The sequence below is a fragment of the Martes martes genome (assembly GCF_963455335.1).
Source record: "Martes martes genome assembly, chromosome: 3".
NCBI lineage: Eukaryota > Metazoa > Chordata > Mammalia > Carnivora > Mustelidae > Martes > Martes martes.
Genome location: NC_137890.1, coordinates 61,030,884 through 61,048,264, shown reverse-complemented (window position 1 = coordinate 61,048,264; position 17,381 = coordinate 61,030,884). Strand labels below are relative to the sequence as shown.

At 42.5% G+C, this 17,381-nt stretch overlaps 1 protein-coding gene across 1 annotated transcript in view; it reads right to left on the bottom strand.

Moving 5' to 3' along the window:
• Positions 1-1,101: 1,101 nt before the first annotated feature.
• The window catches only part of FAM124A (family with sequence similarity 124 member A), a gene marked incomplete at both ends in the record, with an annotated part of 107,131 nt that continues 90,851 nt past the window's right edge, over positions 1,102-17,381 (bottom strand). Inside the window, one exon of the mRNA XM_080799753.1 lies at positions 1,102-1,911. Within this exon, the coding sequence (XP_080655879.1) occupies positions 1,102-1,911 (810 nt within the window). The remainder of the gene's footprint in view (positions 1,912-17,381) is intronic.

The window sequence follows — 17,381 nt, the reverse complement described above, 5'->3', positions numbered from 1 at the left end:
CCGTTTTATATAAAACGTCCCATGTGGAGAAGATGGGGGCCTTTATTAATGTGTGCCATCAAAGAGCCACTGAAAAAGGTTGCAAATCGTTTAGAAACAGAAAGATCAGGGTGTGTGGCAATACGTGTTTACCGGAGAGAGCAGTATAAAGTGTGGCTCCTGTCCTTTATATACATACATATATACATAGCCCTTGGATGGTGGTTTTTAAAATGGAACTGTCTTAAGCCTAGCTACCCCTATGACCGATAACCTGTTATCCTGTGACTCCAGTGAGCGGTTCCTCAGGGAGCCCCATAAATTCCGGGAGTGGAGTGGTCTTCTGTAGACTCCACTTGTTACAGGGAGGTGTTGTTGAAAAGTGGATGCGAATCTGGTTTTTGGAACTCAGATCATATTTGGATTCCACCATGAGTCTGTTACTCAGGATAAATCCTTATAAAGTATATTAGCTACTTTTGCATAAATTCAGATTTTCAGATGCGTACGGCATCACAGCGAGGCATTACCGTAGCCTGATAGGTGTTTCACTGTTTTATCAAGCTGACTTTTCGCACCATCAGCACTACCTGGAAATTCTTAGGGCTACCGTTGCCTGGTGATGCAAATATGTATGCAGAATCCAGTAAGCCGTACGTTACGTTATTGTGCACTAATCTCTCATACAGGTCACTTAGTAGCTTTCCCACATTCAACATTTTGGCTCTAATTGTTTTTCCTTCACAGCATGAAAAATTGCCGAATCAGCTCCGGCTGACTAGGTTTTCTTTTCATTTCAAATAATGATATGAGGCATTTAAATTGTATTAAGTGCACTAAACCATATCTCAAAAGGAATTGGGTATTCGAAAAAAATTTTACAACTTAAGCTCGAGAATTTATTTGCAGAAAAATGCGAGCGTTTTTCCAGCAAGTCTCTAAAATGTGCCACCTCTCAGGTAAGAGTGGGTGGTGTGGCACCTGTGCTAGTGAGCCCGTGAGACGGACGGATTTCCGACAGACCTGGGGGAGCGGGCTGAGAGCACGCACGGGTGGTGTGCAGACCCCAGTGGGGCAGTAGGACCTGAGTCTGTGTGTCTGGAACACAAGAGCAGAGGGTGTTCAGATGTAGAATTCCTCCATGTCATTGTCCACGGGTCCGGCCAGCATTGGGGGTGGTGGGGCGTCTCTGCCCGCGGTCTGCTCAGTGAGGGGAGCATCACAGGGAGGCTCTGGGGAGGACTGTGTGCGTGAGGAGGGGCCGAGAGTAGGGGGAGCTGCAGCGGCAGCTGGGGCTGAGGAGCTGCAAGGGCCTTTGGTGAAGAGAGGGAGGGAAGCCCAGGCGGTCTCTGTGGTCCCCCCACTCCCGGTGGGCAGTGGTCCTTCTCTGAAACCCTTAGGCTTTGACCAGTGGCTGCTGCACCTTTCAGGGGGGAGGGTTGCTTCCACGGTGCTGCAGAACCGACTGGGCGCCGAATAGGCAGAGACCACAGAGAGGTCTGAGGAGGATAGCCGGAGGCCCGTGTCCACGTCGGTCTCCTGGGCCCCCTCCAGGTCATCGATGGAGAGGAGGTGGCTGTGCCTCCCCTCTGTCGCCCTGTGCCCTGGGCCATCTGTGTTTGAAAACCACTGTGGTAGGGCTGAGGAGCCCGGGAAGGAGTCTCCTGTGGGCAAACAAAACAAGGACTTGCTTCTCTGGAAGGACCAGGGGAGGCCGGGAGGGCTGCTGGCTTGTCTGGCAGCTTCTTGCAGATGCCCGGTCAGCTGGCCTATCTGGCCGGGGCCCGGATGTGAACTGTCCGGTGGGGGCTGCTGACTGCTGCCAGACGTCCGGCTCGGGGCGGTGGTGCTCGGGGAAGGCATGGAAGGTTTTTGCTCCGACGCGTAGTGGCTTCTGCCCGCCTTAGGAAACCTCTTGTGCACCCTTTGCGCCTATAGGGGAAGAGGGCACATCATGTTAGTGTAGGACTGGGGTCACTGGCGAGGAGGATGTTAACTCGAAACTTCCAGCAGTGTTGTGGCAATCAAACATTACCAGACATCTCGCTCTCCAGACTCTAAAGCCAAGAGGTTGCAGAGTTTGGGTGAGTGTGGACCCGACTTCTCAGCCCGAGGAGACCTCTCTGAACCTGGGAGGAGATGCAACCCTTGGGTGCCGTCGGGGCTATTGTTATTTCAAGGACATAGGGAGGGGTGCTTGCTGCATGGATTCGCCACAAGGATGAGGGCCTGGCTGAACATGAGGATGCTGAGATGAGGATACCAATAAATACAAAAAGAACATTTGAAGGGTGTGTCTCTCTCCAACCAAAGCAGCACCATTTGAATGTAACTGATGGAAAGATGGGGGTGATCAGGGTAGGGTATCACAGTCTTAAGTCAGGTCAACATGGGACTCCATTACAGTATGTGTGAGATTGCCAGGCTGTATCCTAGGGGCAGTGGCCCATGGCTCAGGGTGGTAAATCTTTGATGAGTGAGGGGCTATCAGGAAATTAGCATTTATTCTCTTGCTATCTGGAACCAGACTCTTCCATACACTCTGCCCTGCAGGGACTGGACAGGAGGGGGTGCTCCTGACTACTGCCAGACCCCATGGAAGCCCCTTAGGGCTTGGACAAGCACTGTCTCCCTCTAACACCTCACCCTGTTCTGCTCCCCCCCCCACCCTCCCTGCAGTGCACCAGGGACCTGCTTCTGTTCTGTGGAACTGGGGACCTCTATACGAGACAGAGTCTCCATCTGGTCTAGCTCAGTGCCCAAGTCTACAGGCCAAACTTGCTATGCAAATTTCCATTAAATAATGGATTTGGGGACAGTGGGTCTGGCCCTATTTAGCATGGATCATCTAATTTATGAATCCTTGAAATAAGGGTCCTGAGTGTGGTTTACTATCTGGGATCTTTCCTGGCACCCAGCAGGCCCCTCCCTATACAACAGATACCCTTTCTTCCCTACTAAATGGGAACTAGGTTTTCCCACAGCCGCTTGAGAGATACAGGTGAATATAAAATACATTTATTTTGTATCTATTACAGGTGAAGGAGGGGAAACTAAAATGAGACTCCATGTTTAACCACATGAAGCTTACATTTCACTGAAAGATAAGGGAAAGAAATCGCTTGGGCAGGAACCTGGTGACAGGCACAACGACAGGGCTGTGAAGGAGAGACCATCCACACCTGCCCAGTGGGAGTGGAGGAGTCTCCAAAGGAGGTGGCCCCACAGGTGAGCCTTTGAGATGCATAGCTGGCCTCCTGCTGGATGGCATGGGTGGAGAGGAGGCTGTGCTGGAGAGGGGCCAACCCAAACAGGCTGACTGTTAGCAGGTAGGCAACAAATGTGGAGGGGGTGTGGGGCTGACAAGCAGCTGGCTTGATTACAGTCAAGGTGTGTGAAGAAAAGCAGTGATGAAGTTCACGCTGGGAATGGAATCTAGAGCTGTTCTGGTCAAGGAGACCTTGACTAGGTAAGAAATCTACATAATCATCCTTATGTTGCGGTCTTAAATCTGTTATTTATGTATGACCTTTCCTTCCATTGATTTCTAAGGTCTTTGCCTACTTGCAGATCTCTCCTAATATTACACAGTCTGATTCATTCTTTCAATCTCAACACTAACTGAGGGTCTTCTCCATGGGTGTGTTTAAGTTTTGAATGGGTTATTAAAGGTGCGCCAAGATACTGCTCTCTTTTACCAGCAGCCTCCTGCACCACAGAAATATTCTAGTTATCATTTTCTATGGGATCTTTGGTGAGAAAAAGGTCTGGAGGGCCAGGCACAGATAATTTTGAACAAGACATAATCTAAGCACCTAACAATGAACACTACAGTGTTCAAGGATGATGAAGTGAGCCATGATGAGAAAGTGAGTGACAACATATGGACCATGTTTGGGCACAAAGGAGGGAGAGGCTGATTTTGCTGAGAGATGAGGCAGCATGGGGAGAGGGTAGAAAAAGCTTGCCTTGGACAGTCATACTTGGACAAATTCTTGGAGGTGCATGAGGGCGACCAGTGTGACATGGAGGCACACTCACACACAGAAGCAGCCTGATCAGAGGCTGTAGGTGTGAACCAAAGCAAGAGGTGAGCCCTGAGAGGTGAGAGAAGTCTCGTCAGGGTGGGCCCCAAATCATGTGTTCATGTAAGTCCCCTGCACTTTAAAACCAGAAGACTTGAAAGCAAGATGGTGACACGGCCGTCTTGTGGCTGTGGCATTAAGAAGAAAGGACTGGATAGGGAGGAAGACCGGTGGTAGAAAGCATTTTAGAAGATATTGCTGTAGTCTTTCACTTTGTAAGACCTGTGACAAGCCACATTCCTGGTTGCTTGCCCGAGTGTCTTCCCAAACATCAATTCAGATATTCAGGTCTTTGTATGGATTATCTGTCCAACCTCCTGATCCTCTCCTTAAATCTCAGCCTCTATATTCTGTGGTGTGTGTCCCCATGGCCTGATGATTCTAGTCTTGCCCTTTCTGTATAGCCCACTGAAATTCCCAAGTCGTTCTGCCAAGGGTGGCTTAAGGAGCCAAAGGTGAAAGTAGCACTTATGGAGATTTTTGATGGTCCGATCTTTGAAGAACATGATGCCAAGTGGGTATAGTGTGGTACTCCTGATGGTCTCAATCATCTGAATTTGGCTAAACAAGAAAAGATAAGTCATGAAGCTCTTGAGAGAAGGAAGTCCTAGGGTATGGAGGACGCTTTGGGAGGGGAGAGGCAATGTTTATTAATCAAGATGTGAATCTAGGATTTTCCCCAAGGGCCCATTCCCCCGGGTGCCCCGCTGTATTTCTTATTTGGTAAATGCACATTACCCTATAACTTCTATCCTTGGAGACGTACTCAAGGAGCATGCCTTTGGTAAGCATATTTGCATTCTGAATCTGCCTGAAAAAGGAAGCCTCCATGAGGATTGCTTCATGAGCAGCAAAAGGCCAAGGTTGCCATGAAAGAAACTGCTAGGGGACATCTAAATCTTCCCACTATCAGAGGGCAGAATGGTGTTAAATTTGACTTAAAACCAGGAACGACTGGCACAGGACAAACAATTGGTGGTTTTGCAGGGATTTTCACCACTGTGCTTGTTCAATGGAAACCTACCTGTGCTCTCTCATTTTGGGTCCATCATGAAGGCAGGAGTTCAGATAAACCCGAAATTACCTGCCTTGGAGACAGGACACACCCCATGTTCGTTACTAGTGCTTCCACGGTGCACCTGGGCTGGTGGGGTTCCAGCTGGACCAGCACTGGCTGGAGGTAAGGGCAGGGTCGGGGGGCAGGGAGTTGCAGGAGGGTGGCTGTGAGCCTCCACCCCTCCCTCCACCTCAGCTCCCGCACTGAGCGCCTGGGGGATGTGTTTGCAGCAAATCTGGTGGTATTCTCCAGCTCTGCAGAGAAGTCAGCTTCAAAAGCAGCATCTGGTCTATCTTAAAGACAACTCACATAGACACTGGATGGAGCTTCTTTCTGTGCCCTTTTCCTGGATGTGCCTCTGTTTCTGGCCTTTCTTGTCTGTTTGTCTGACTTGACCAGGAACACTACAGGATGAAAATGAATCATTTAGATGTTTCAGGAAACTCTTCCCCAGGTGACCTTTCCAGAGCAAAACCTCACCCTGTGGGCCCTCCTTCGCTTGGCCTCCGGCTCTCAGGGCTGCCTTCTGTGACAGCAGCCATGTGCCTTGGAGTCCCCTGCCTTTCTCTCTGAAGCAGTGCAGGCTGCTGACTCACTGGAAGCCAGTGGTTCGTCCCTTTGCTATTTATGGAACAGAATAGCATTAGATAAATGAATCTGCTTCAGGCAGCTAGCCAGGGAGATCTGGTTATATCTCTGAAATCACAAAGCAGTGACATGCGGCAGTCACCCGGAAGCTTCTCCGGCAACTTTGAGCCTAGGCAGTTTGCAGTTAGGAACGTGAAGAAGTCTCAGCTGAGGCATCTTTTTCAGTGATCTGGGTGTCCGTAGGCTCATTTCCTGGCACATGGGTAGAACCCCCGGTGAAGGGGACTCTGCCCTGACCCAGTAACCCTGAGCAGTGTCACACTGGAATTCTCCCTCATTCTCACATCTCCTCTTTCTGAGAAGGGTCATTTCCTCTTGTGTCCTTGGTGCAAATACAACCAGGGTGGCAATGCGTGAGCATTAGCAATAGAAATTTTAATCCAGTGACTAACAAAAACATTAGGGGCAACTCAAGGAAATTGGGCAATGGGTTCACATGAAAAATCAGATTTTTGTTCTGAAGAAAAACACATCTTGCTTCCCATTTCACTGTCCTCTGGGAAGTTTTCATATAGCCTATGTTGTCTTCGAAATTATTTAAAACATTTAAAGTTGTTTAAAAACTTACTTTTTAAAGATTTTATTAGAGAGCATGAGCAGGGGTGGGGGAGAGGCATTGGGAGAGGGAGAAGCAGGCTCCCTGCTGAGCAGGGAGCCCAATGTGGGAATTGATCCCAGGACCCTGAGATCATGACCTGAGCCAAAGGCAGATGCTTAAGCGACTGAGCCACCCAGGTACCCCTAAAAATTATTTTAAATAGAAATGATTAAAACAATTCTTATTGAAATATAGTTGATATATAAAAATAGAATAATTGTGCTGTACTAATATTACATATTGTGAAATGATCACCATAATAAACCTAGTTAATCACCACACATCCCCCATGAGCTCAAAATGGGAGCTGGCTGTGGTGGGGGGGAGGCAACCCCTACCCCAGCCCCTGCTATTACCACCAGCTAGTACTGGTCCAGCTGGAACCCTAGCTGCCCAGCTAGCGCTTCCATGGTGCACCTGAGCCCCCGCTTCAAAGGTCCTCTCTTCAAAGCAGCATAATGGAGTCAAAAATAAGATGACACAGGTAGTTTTCTGTTAAACAAGCACAGTGGTGAAGATCTCTGCAAAACCACCAAGTGTTTGTCCTCTGCCAGTCATTCCTGATTTTAAGCAAAAAAAATTTTTTTTCCTTGTAATGCAAACTCTTAATCTGCTCTCTTAGTGGTGTTCAATATACAACCTGGTATTGCTAACCAGTCATTAAGCTGTGTCACATCTCCAGGGCTTATGTATTTTACAACTGAAAGTACACCTTTTGAAAAGCTTTACTCCCCATCCCCCAATCCTGGCAACCACCCGTCTGTTCTCTGTATCTGTGAGTTTGTTTGTTTGAATTCCACATCGAAGGAAGATCATATGGTACCATTCTCTGACTTGTTTGCTTAGCATACTGCCTTTGAAGTCTATCTGTGTTGTTGCAAATGGTGGGATTTCCTTTTTTATGGCTGAAAAAATATATTTTTCTTTATACATTCATCTACTGATGGGTACACAGGTGGCTTCCGTATCTTGGCCATTGTAAATAATGCTGCAATGTACATGCGGGGGTGCAAGTTCTTTTTGGGTGTTTTCATTTTCTTTGGATGAATACTCAGAAGTGGAATTGCTGGGTCTTCTGGGAATTCTATTTTTAGTTGTTGAGGAACCTCCATAAGGTTTTTCCAGGGTGGCTGCAGCAATTTCCATTCCCACCAACAGCCTTCACTCCACATCCTTGACAATATAGTATTTCTTGTCTGATACTAGCTGCTCTGATGGGTGTGGGGTGGCATAACATTTGGTTTAGATTGGCATTTCCCTGATGAGGAGTGATCCTAGGCACCATCTTAGGGACCTGCTGGCCATCTGAATGTCTTCTAGAGAAAAATCTCTATTCAGATTCTCTGCCTATTTTTTAAAAAATTTATTTCTTTTCAGCATAACTGAATTCATTGTTTATGCACCACACCCAGTGCTCCATGCAATATGTGCCCTCCGTAATACCCACCACCAGACTCACCCAACCTCCCACCCCCCCGCCCCTTCGAAACCCTCAGATTGTTTTTCAGAGTCCATAGTCTCTCATGGTTCGCCTCCCCTTCCAATTTCCCTCAACTCCCTTCTCCTCTCCATTTCCCCATGTCCTCCATGTTATTTGTTATGCTCCACAAATAAGTGAAACCATATGATAATTGGCTCTCTCTGCTTGACTTATTTCACTCAGCATAATCTCTTCCAGTCCCGTCCATGTTGCTACAAAAGTTGGGTATTCGTCCTTTCTGATGGAGGCATAATACTCCATAGGGTATATGGACCACATCTTCCTTATCCATTTGTCCATTGAAGGGCATCTTGGTTCTTTCCACAGTTTGGCGACCGTGGCCATTGCTGCTATAAACATTGGGGTACAGATAGCCCTTCTTTTCACTACATCTGTATTGTTGGGGTAAATACCCAGTAGTGCAATTCCAGGGTCATAGGAAAACTCTCTTTTTAATTTCTTAAGGAATCTCCACACTGTTCTCCAAAGTGGCTGCACCAACTTGCATTCCCACCAACAGTGTAAGAGGGTTCCCCTTTCTCCACATCCTCTCCAACACACGTTGTTTCCTGTCTTGCTAATTTTGGCCATTCTAACTGGTATAAGGTGGTATCTCAATGTGGTTTTAATTTGAATTTCCCTGACAGCTAGTGATGATGAACATTTTCTCATATGTCTGATAGCCATTTGTATGTCTTCATTGGAGAAGTGTCTGTTCATGTCTTCTGCCCATTTTTTGACATGGTTATCTGTTTTGTGTGTGTTGAGTTTGAGAAGTTCTTTATAGATCCTGGATATCAACCTTTTGTATGTACTGTCATTTGTGAATATCTTCTCCCATTCTGTGGGTTGCCTCTTTGTTTTGTTGACTCTTTCCTTTGCTGTGCAGAAGCTTTTGACCTTGATGAAGTCCCAAAAGTTCATTTTCGCTTTTGTTTCCTTTGCCTTTGGAGACATATCTTGAAAGAAGTTGCTGTGGTTGATATCGAAGAGGTTACTGACTATGTTCTCCTCTAGAATTCTGATGGATTCCTGCCTCACACTGAGGTCTTTTATACATTTCGAGTTTATCTTTGTGTACGGTGTAAGAGAACGGTCGAGTTTCATTCTTCTACATATAGCTGTCCAATTTTCCCAGCACCATTTATTGAAGAGACGGTCTTTTTTCCACTGTATATTTTTTCCTGCTTTGTCGAAGATTATTTGACCATCAAGTTGAGGGTCCATATCTGAAATCGGGTAACGTGATGCCCCCAGTTTTGTTTTTCTTTTTCAACATTTCCTTAGCAATTCAGGGTCTCTTCTGATTCCGTACAAATTTTAGGATTATTTGGTCCAGCTCTTTGAAAAATACCAGTGGAATTTTGATGGGAATTCTGCCCATTTTTTAATCAGGTTCTTTATTTGCTACTGTGCTATGTGAATTCTTTATGTATTTGGATATTAACCGCTTATCAGACAAACATTTGCAAATATTTTCTCCCACTCAGTAGTTAGCCTTTTCATTTTGTTGATGGTTTCCTTTGCTGTGCAGATGCCTTCTCATTTGATGCCGACCCACTGTTTATTTTGGCTTTTGTTGTTTTCCTTTTGGTGTCAAATTGAAAAAAATCACTAGGACTGATGACATGCAGCTTACCTATTTTCTTCTTGGGATTTCATCATTTTAGTTCTTATGTTCAAGGTTTAATCCACTTTGAGTTCATTTTTGTGTATGGTATAAAACAGTAGTCCAGTTTCATTTTTTTAATGTGGCTGTCCAGTTTTCTCAGTACCATACTGAAGAAACCATCCATTCTACATTGTATATTCATGGCTCCACTGTTGTAAATTAACCAACCATGTATGTGTGAAATTATTTCTGGGCTTTCTATTCTGGGTCTACATATCTATTTTTATGCCAGTATCATTTTTAAAGATTTTTTTTTTTTTAATTTATTTATTTGACAGAGATTACAAGTAGACAGAGAGGCAGGCAGAGAGAGAGGGAAGCAGGCTCCCTGCTGAGCAGAGAGCCCGATGCGGGACTTGATCCCAGGACCCTGAGATCATGACCTGAGCTGAAGGCAGCGGCTTAACCCACTGAGCCACCCAGGTGCCCTATGCCAGTATCATTTTTATGGCTAGAGCTTTGTAATGTAGTTTGAAATCAGGAAGTGTGATGCCTCTGGCTTTGTTGTTCTTTCTTATTTAAGATTACTGTATGGTGACTAACATAACACAGTAAAAAAAGAAAAAATAAAAAAATTAAGATTGCTTTGGCTCTTCAGAATTTTTTTGTGGTTGCATACCAATCTTAGGATTATTTGTCTTAGGTCTATAAAAAAATACCACTGATATTAATAAGGATTGCATTGAATATATAGATTGTTTTAGATTGTATGGATATTTTTATAATATTGATCCTTCTAATCCATCAGCATGGAATACCTTTCCATTATTTGTATCTTCTTGTGTTTCCTTCATCAGTGTCTTATAGTTTTCCATGTATGGCCTTTCACCTTGGTTAAATTCATCCTTAGGTATCTTATTCTTTTGGTAAAATTAGAAATAGGATTGTTTTCTTAATTTCGCTTATGGTTATTGGTGTATAGAAATGCAACACATTTTTATATATTGATATTCTGCAACATTACTGAATTCATTTATCAGTTTTGACAGTTTTTTTTGTTTGTTTTTAGTATAGGCTTAACGGTTTTCTCTATATAGTGTCATGTCATTTGCCAATAATGACAGTTTTACTTCTTTCTTTCCAATTTGGGTGCCTTTTATTTCTTTTTCTTGCCTAATAGCTCTAAGACGTGCAGTATTATGTTGAATAAAAGCAGTAAGATGGGAATCTTTGTCTTGTTTCTGGTCTTAGAGGAAAAGTTTTCTGCTTTTTCACAACTGTGTATGATGTTAGCTGTGGGCGTATTATATATGTCCTTTATTATGTTGAGGTATGTTTCTTCTATACCCAACCTATCCAGAATTTTTATTGTAAATGTTGAATTTCGTCAAATTCAAATGTTGAATTTCTTTCTGCATCAATTTAGATGATCGTATAATGTTTATCCGTCCTTTGATAATATAGTTTGTAACCCTGATACGTGGATGTTGAACCATCTTTGCAACCCTGGAATAAATCCTACTCGATCATGGTGTATCATCCTTTTGAAACTCTCTGGACTTCTTGGATCTGCAGGTCTGTTTCCTTCCCTAGGTTAGGAGAGTTTTCATCCATTATGTTGTCAAATAAGTTTCCTACTTTTTCTCTCTCTCTTCTCCTTCTGGGGACCCTTATAATGTGAATGTTAGTCTGCTTGCTGTTGTCCTTAAGTTCCTGAAGCTATCTTCACTCTTGTTCTTTTTCCTTTTTGCTGGTCTAATTGGAGGAGTTCTGATGCCTTGTCTTGGAGTATACTGATCCTTTCTTCTGCTTATCTAGTCTGTTGTTGAACCCCTCCAGTGCATTTTTCAGTTCAATTATTATTTCTTCTGCTCTATGACTTAATAATGTGGTACTTATATTTTCTTTTTGTTGAAATTCTCACTTTGTTCATCCATTTTCTCCTGAGCTTAGTAAGCATCTTTATCAGGTAAATTCCTTACCTCTATTTCATTAAGGTCTTTTTCTGAGATTTTACTTGTTCTTTCATTTGGAACATGTTCCTTCTGCATTTTCTTTCATTCTCTTTGTTGGTTGCTATGCATTAGAGAAAACAGCCAAATCTCCGAGCCTGAAGGAGCAGGATCATGCTGGAGATGAAATTATTATTCAGCCTTGCTCTGGCTTTTCACTGTATCTCAGAGCTTTGCATTTGTCCCAGCAGTCTATTTTATTCCTAGTGGCTTCAAATAATTGAGGGTGCTCTAAGACTTGTGAGCGTCCCAAAGGGAGGATCTCAGTCAGAGCCTAGATTCAGGCTGATTGAAAGCAAGAACCTCAGGCAGCAGAGTTTAAAATATGCAAATATACGTCTTTCAGGGGAAGACTGGGAGACAGGTGTTGTCTGCTTTCTCTGCACCAATCCACCCTGAGATGATAGCCAATTAAGAAGCATTTCTTTGTTTGCTACCATCCTATTGACTCCATGAACACAAGCCCTGCTGGATACCAGGGTCAAGCTATCAAGGAATGTTTTCTCAGGGTGGCAGACATAAAAGGTAGGACACCAAAAAAAGTATATAAGCAGTTCCTTTCTTGCAACCTGGGGCTAGGAGGAGGAAAAGCATGAAGATGGAGAGCATAAGGATGGTGCCACCAGCCTTCCCAGTCTCTGGAGAGGATTATAGCCAGCTCCCATACAAGTACTGAAATAAAAGCATGCCCCCATAGGCCACAGCTATAAAGATACAGTAATAACCTGCTTTTATAGAGAGAGTGGGAATTTCAGTCTGATACCTCTTTGCCCCGTGGTACAGTTGGTTAAGAACTCCTTTTCAATTTGTTATAGTCCTCTGGAGCCTGCAAAAGTTCAGGCCTGCTGGTCAGCAGAGCCAAGCAGCTTCCCCTGGAGGGCAGCTGCAAAAACAGGGCACAAGACAAATGCACAAACTCCTTTCTGGAAGATTCTGGTGACCTGGAATGAGGCAGAGGGAAGAGCACAAAAATAGGACCCACGGGCATCTGTTTTGTAAGGTATTTCAGTAGGTCCCTGGATGGGTGTTAAATTAGATGTGCCTGCTCTCAGGTGAAGCTTTAAGATAGGCAAGCAAGGTGTTTTGTTTTGTTTTATTTACAGGAAGACTTGGTGTTTTTTAGTTTGATGTCTCTCTGCTAGGCCCTGAGGGTGGGTAATTCTGGATAACCCTTTAAGAACTATTTCTCAGGTCCTGATAGCCTTGTGGGGCTTTTCACAGGAGCCCCATGGGTTTTCAAAGCTAGGTGTTTTGGGGACTCATTTCTCAGGTACAGACTTTAAAAAGCTGCAGCACTACAAAAGGAGTTCAAATCCCTTACTCCCCAGGGAGAGATCCGAGTTGTGAGATCCCTCTTGATGGTGGGTTACTTTGCCAGGACTGAGATTCATTGTGAGACTGTGTCTCAGCCTATCCTCCCAATTTTTTTTTTTTTTTCTTAATTGAAGTAGCGTTGACACACAATGTTTCATTAGTTACAGGTGTACAACATAGTGATTCAACAAGTCTAAATGTTATGCTATGGTCACCACAAATGTGGCTACCATATGTCACCATCCAACACTATTATAACCGCACTGACTATTTTTCCTACGCTGTACCTTTCATCCACATGACTTACTCATTCTGTAACAGGAAGCCTGTATCTCCCACTCCCTTTTCCTCTGGCAACTATCAATTTGTTCTCTGTACTAATGTGTTTGTTTCTGGTTTTTCTTCCTTTTATTTCACTTAGCATAATACCTTCTAGATCTATCTATGTTGTTGCAAATGGCAATATCTTATCCCTTCTTATGGCTAATACTCCATTGTGTGTATGTATGTATGTGTGTAAACACACATGCCTTAATCCACTCATCTCTCAATAGACAGTTGGGTTGCTTCTATATCTTGGCTAATGCTACACTAAATATAGGGGTATTACCTCTTTTTGAATTTGTGTTTTTGTTTTCTTTGGCTAAATAGTAGTGGAATTACTAGATCATATGGTATTTGTTTTTAATTTTTTTGAGGCACTTCCATACTGTTTCCCACAGTGTCTGTACCAATTTACATTCCCAGCAAGAGTTCATAAGGGTTCCTTTTTCTCTATATTCTTGCCAACACTTACTTATCTTTTTGATTCTAGCCATTCTGATAGGTGTTGATATCTCCTTGTGGTTTTGATTTACATTTCCTTGATGATGAATGATGTTGAGCATCTTTTCATGTATCTATTGGCCATCTTTGTTTTCTTTGGAGAAATTTCTACTCATATCCTCTGCCCATTTTGCAGTTAGATTATTATTATTTTTTGGTGTTGAGTTGTGTAAGTTCTTTATGTATTTCTGGATATTAACTCCCTATCAGATATATCATTTGCAAATATCTTCTCTCATTCAGTAGGTTGCCTTTTCATTTGTTGATAGTTTCATTTGCTGTGAAAAGCTTTTATTTTTTGGTATAGTCCCAATAGTTTATTTTTGCTTTTGTTTCCCTTGCCTTATAGGAGCCATATCTAGAAAAATGTTGCTAAGGCATGGCCATGTTCAAGAGATTACTGCCTGTGTTTTCTTCTACAAGTTTTATGGTTTCAGGTCTCATACAGTTAGGTTCCTTAAAAAAAAAAAAAAAAAAGATTTATTTACTTTTTTAGAGTCGGAGAGGCGGACAGAGAGAGAGAACCAATGAGCAGGGGAAGGGGCAGAGGGAGAGAATCTCAAGCAGACTCCCTGCTGAGCATCCTCCCCCCCTCCCCAGCATGGGGCTAATCCCACTATCTTGAGATCATGACCTGAGCCAAAATCAATAGTCAGATACTCAACAAGCTGAGCCACCTGGTATCTCCTCACATTTAGCTTCATAATCTATTTTTGTTTATGGTAAAAAAGTGGTCCAGTTTCATTCTTTTGCATGTAGCTGTCTAGTTTTCCCAGCACCATTTATTGAAGAGACTGTCTTTCCCCTGTTGTATATTCTTGCCTTTCTGGTTGAGATCAATTGACCATATATGCATGGGCTTATTTCTGGGCTCTCTATTTTTTTTTTTTTAAGATTTTTAAAAATTTATTTATTTGACAGAGAGATCACAAGTAGGCAGAGGGGCAGGCAGAGAGAGAGGGGAAAGCAGGCTCCCCGCTGAGCAGAGTGGGCTCTCTATTCTGTTCCATTGATCTGTATGTCAGTTTTTGTTTCCAGTACCATCCTGTTTTGATCACTATAGCTTTGTAGTATATCTTGAAATCAAGGATTGTGATAGCTTCAGCTTTGTTCCTTCTCAAGATTGCTTTGGCTATCGAGGGTCTTTTGTGGTTCCATACAAATTTTAGGATCATTTCTTTTGGTTCTGTGAAAAATGTTGTTGGTATTTGGGTAGGGATTGCATTGAATCTGTAGATTACTTTGGGTAGTACAGACATTTTAACAATATTCTTCCAATCCAGCAGCATGGAATGTCTTTCCATTTGTTCATGTCATCTTCAACTACTTTTGATCAATGTTTTATAGCTTTTAGAGTATAGGACTTTCACCTCTTTGGATAAGTTTATTCTTATTAACTCCTTAAGTTAATAAGTTTATTCTAATTAACTCTTCTTTAAGTGTTTGGTAGATTTGGTAGATTCACCTGTGAATCCATCTGGCACTAGACTTTTCTTTGTTGGGAGATTTTTCATCAACAATTTAATTTTGTTACTATTAATTGGTCTATTCAAATTTTCTGATTTTCCTAATTCAATTTTGGAAGGTGGATAAATTTCGGGAAACCTACTATTTCTCCTGGGTTGTCTCCCAGTTTGTTGGCATGGTTTTTATTTATTTATTTATTTTTTTTTTTGTGGTAGTCTTGTATAACCTTTTGTATTTCTGTGGTGTTGATTTTCTTTTTTAAAGATTTTATTTATTTGTTTGACAGAGAGCTCACAAGTAGGCAGAGAGGCAGGCAGAGAGAGAGAGGGCGGGGGAAGCAGGCTTCCCGCTGAGCAGAGAGCCCGATGCAGGGTTCGATTCCAGGACCCTGGGATCATGACCTGAGCTGAAGGCAGAGGCTTTAACCCATTGAACCAGCCAGGAACCATGTATTGATTTTTACTTCACTTTTGTTTCTGATTTTATTTGGGACCTTTCACTTTTTTTCTTTTGAGTCTGGTAAAGGCCTATCAATTTTATTTATATTTTAAGGAACCAGCTCTTGGTTTCATTGATCTTTTCTTTTTCTTTTTTTTTTCAGTTCCTATTTCACTTATTTCTGCTCTGGTCTTTATAATTTCCTTCTTTCTACTAACCTTGGGGTTTGTTCTTTTTCTTCCTCCCTTGGTTGTAAAGTTAGAGAGAGATTTTATTTTTTTTCTTATGTTCAATTAGCCTACATATAGTACATCATTAGTTTTTGATGAGATTTTTATTTTTATTTTTTTAAAGATTTTATTTATTTATTTGAGAGAGAGAGTGCGTGAGCACATGAGAAGGCGGAAGGTCAGAGGGAGAAGCAGACTTCCCGCCAAGCAGGGAGCCTGATGTGGGACTCGATCCCGGGACTCCAGGATCACAACCTGAGCCAAAGGCAGTCGCTCAACCAACTGAGCCACCCAGGTGCCCCTTGAGATTTTTCTTATTTCTTGAGGTAGGCCTGTGTTACTATAAATTTCTCTTTTAGACATGCCATCAATGTGTCCCAAAGATTTTATACCATTGTGTTTTCATTTATTTTTTGACTTCCTTTTTGATTTCTTCATTGACCCATTCATTGGTTGTTTAATAACATGTTGTTTAACTTTCACATGTTTGTGTTTTTCCCAGTTTCTTTTTTTTAAAGATTTTATTTATTTGAGAGAGAGATTGCAAGCACTCAAGTTGGGGGAGAGGCAGAAGGAGGGGCAGAAGCACCCCTCCAGGTTTTTTTTTTTTTTTTTTTTTAATTCTTGTGATTGATTTCTAATTTCATACTATTATGGCTGAAAAAAATACCTGACAGCATGTTTTCATTGATTTATTGAAACTTACTTTGTGGCTTACAATATGATCCTGGAGAATGTTCCACATGCAGTTGAAAAGAATGTTACTCTACTGTTTTTAGATGTAGTGTTCTGTATATATCTGTTAAGTCCATTTGGTCTAACGTGTCATTCAAAGACGTTTCCTTATTTTCTGCCTGCATGATCGATCCACTGATATACGTGGAGTGGTAAAGTCCCTACTATTATTGTATTTCTGTCAGTTCTTCTCTTTATGTGTTAAAAGATACTTTATATATTTAGGTGCTCCAGTGTTGGCTACATAGATATTTATAATTATTATATCCTCTTACTGAAATTGGTCCCTTTATAATTATGTAATGACCTTCTATATCTTTTGTTAAAGTGTTTGTTTTTTGACATTCTTAACCCATTTTATTACATTGACTGGAATGCTCTAAATCCATGAAAACCTTTGAGAAAATCTTCAATTTCCAACCCTTTAAAAAAGTGTGTTGAGGGGCGCCTGGGTGGCTCAGTGGGTTAAAGCCTCTGCCTTCAGTGCAGGTCATGATCCCAGGATCCTGGGATCGAGCCCCACATCGGGCTCTCTGCTCAGCAGCGAGCCTGCTTCCCTTCCTCTCTCTCTGCCTGCCTCTCTGCCTACCTGTGATCTCTGTCTGTCAAATTAAATAAAATCTTTAAAAAAAAAAAAAAAAGTGTGTTGAGCCCTTCCCCACCCCCCACCGAAAAAGAAGAAAAAGTAGAGAAGTAATGATCTGGACAGATACACAACAGCATGCCTCTCATATTCCCAACTGCTATCTGTGATGAAGAATTCTCAGAAAGCAGACATTTTAAGAATTCATATACGATCTCACCAGTGTAAAAAACGATAACAACACTGATCTGGTGCCTCAGGTCACGCTTTGCAAACCATTTTTTAAAAATTCCTAAGGTGTGATTATACATTTCACAT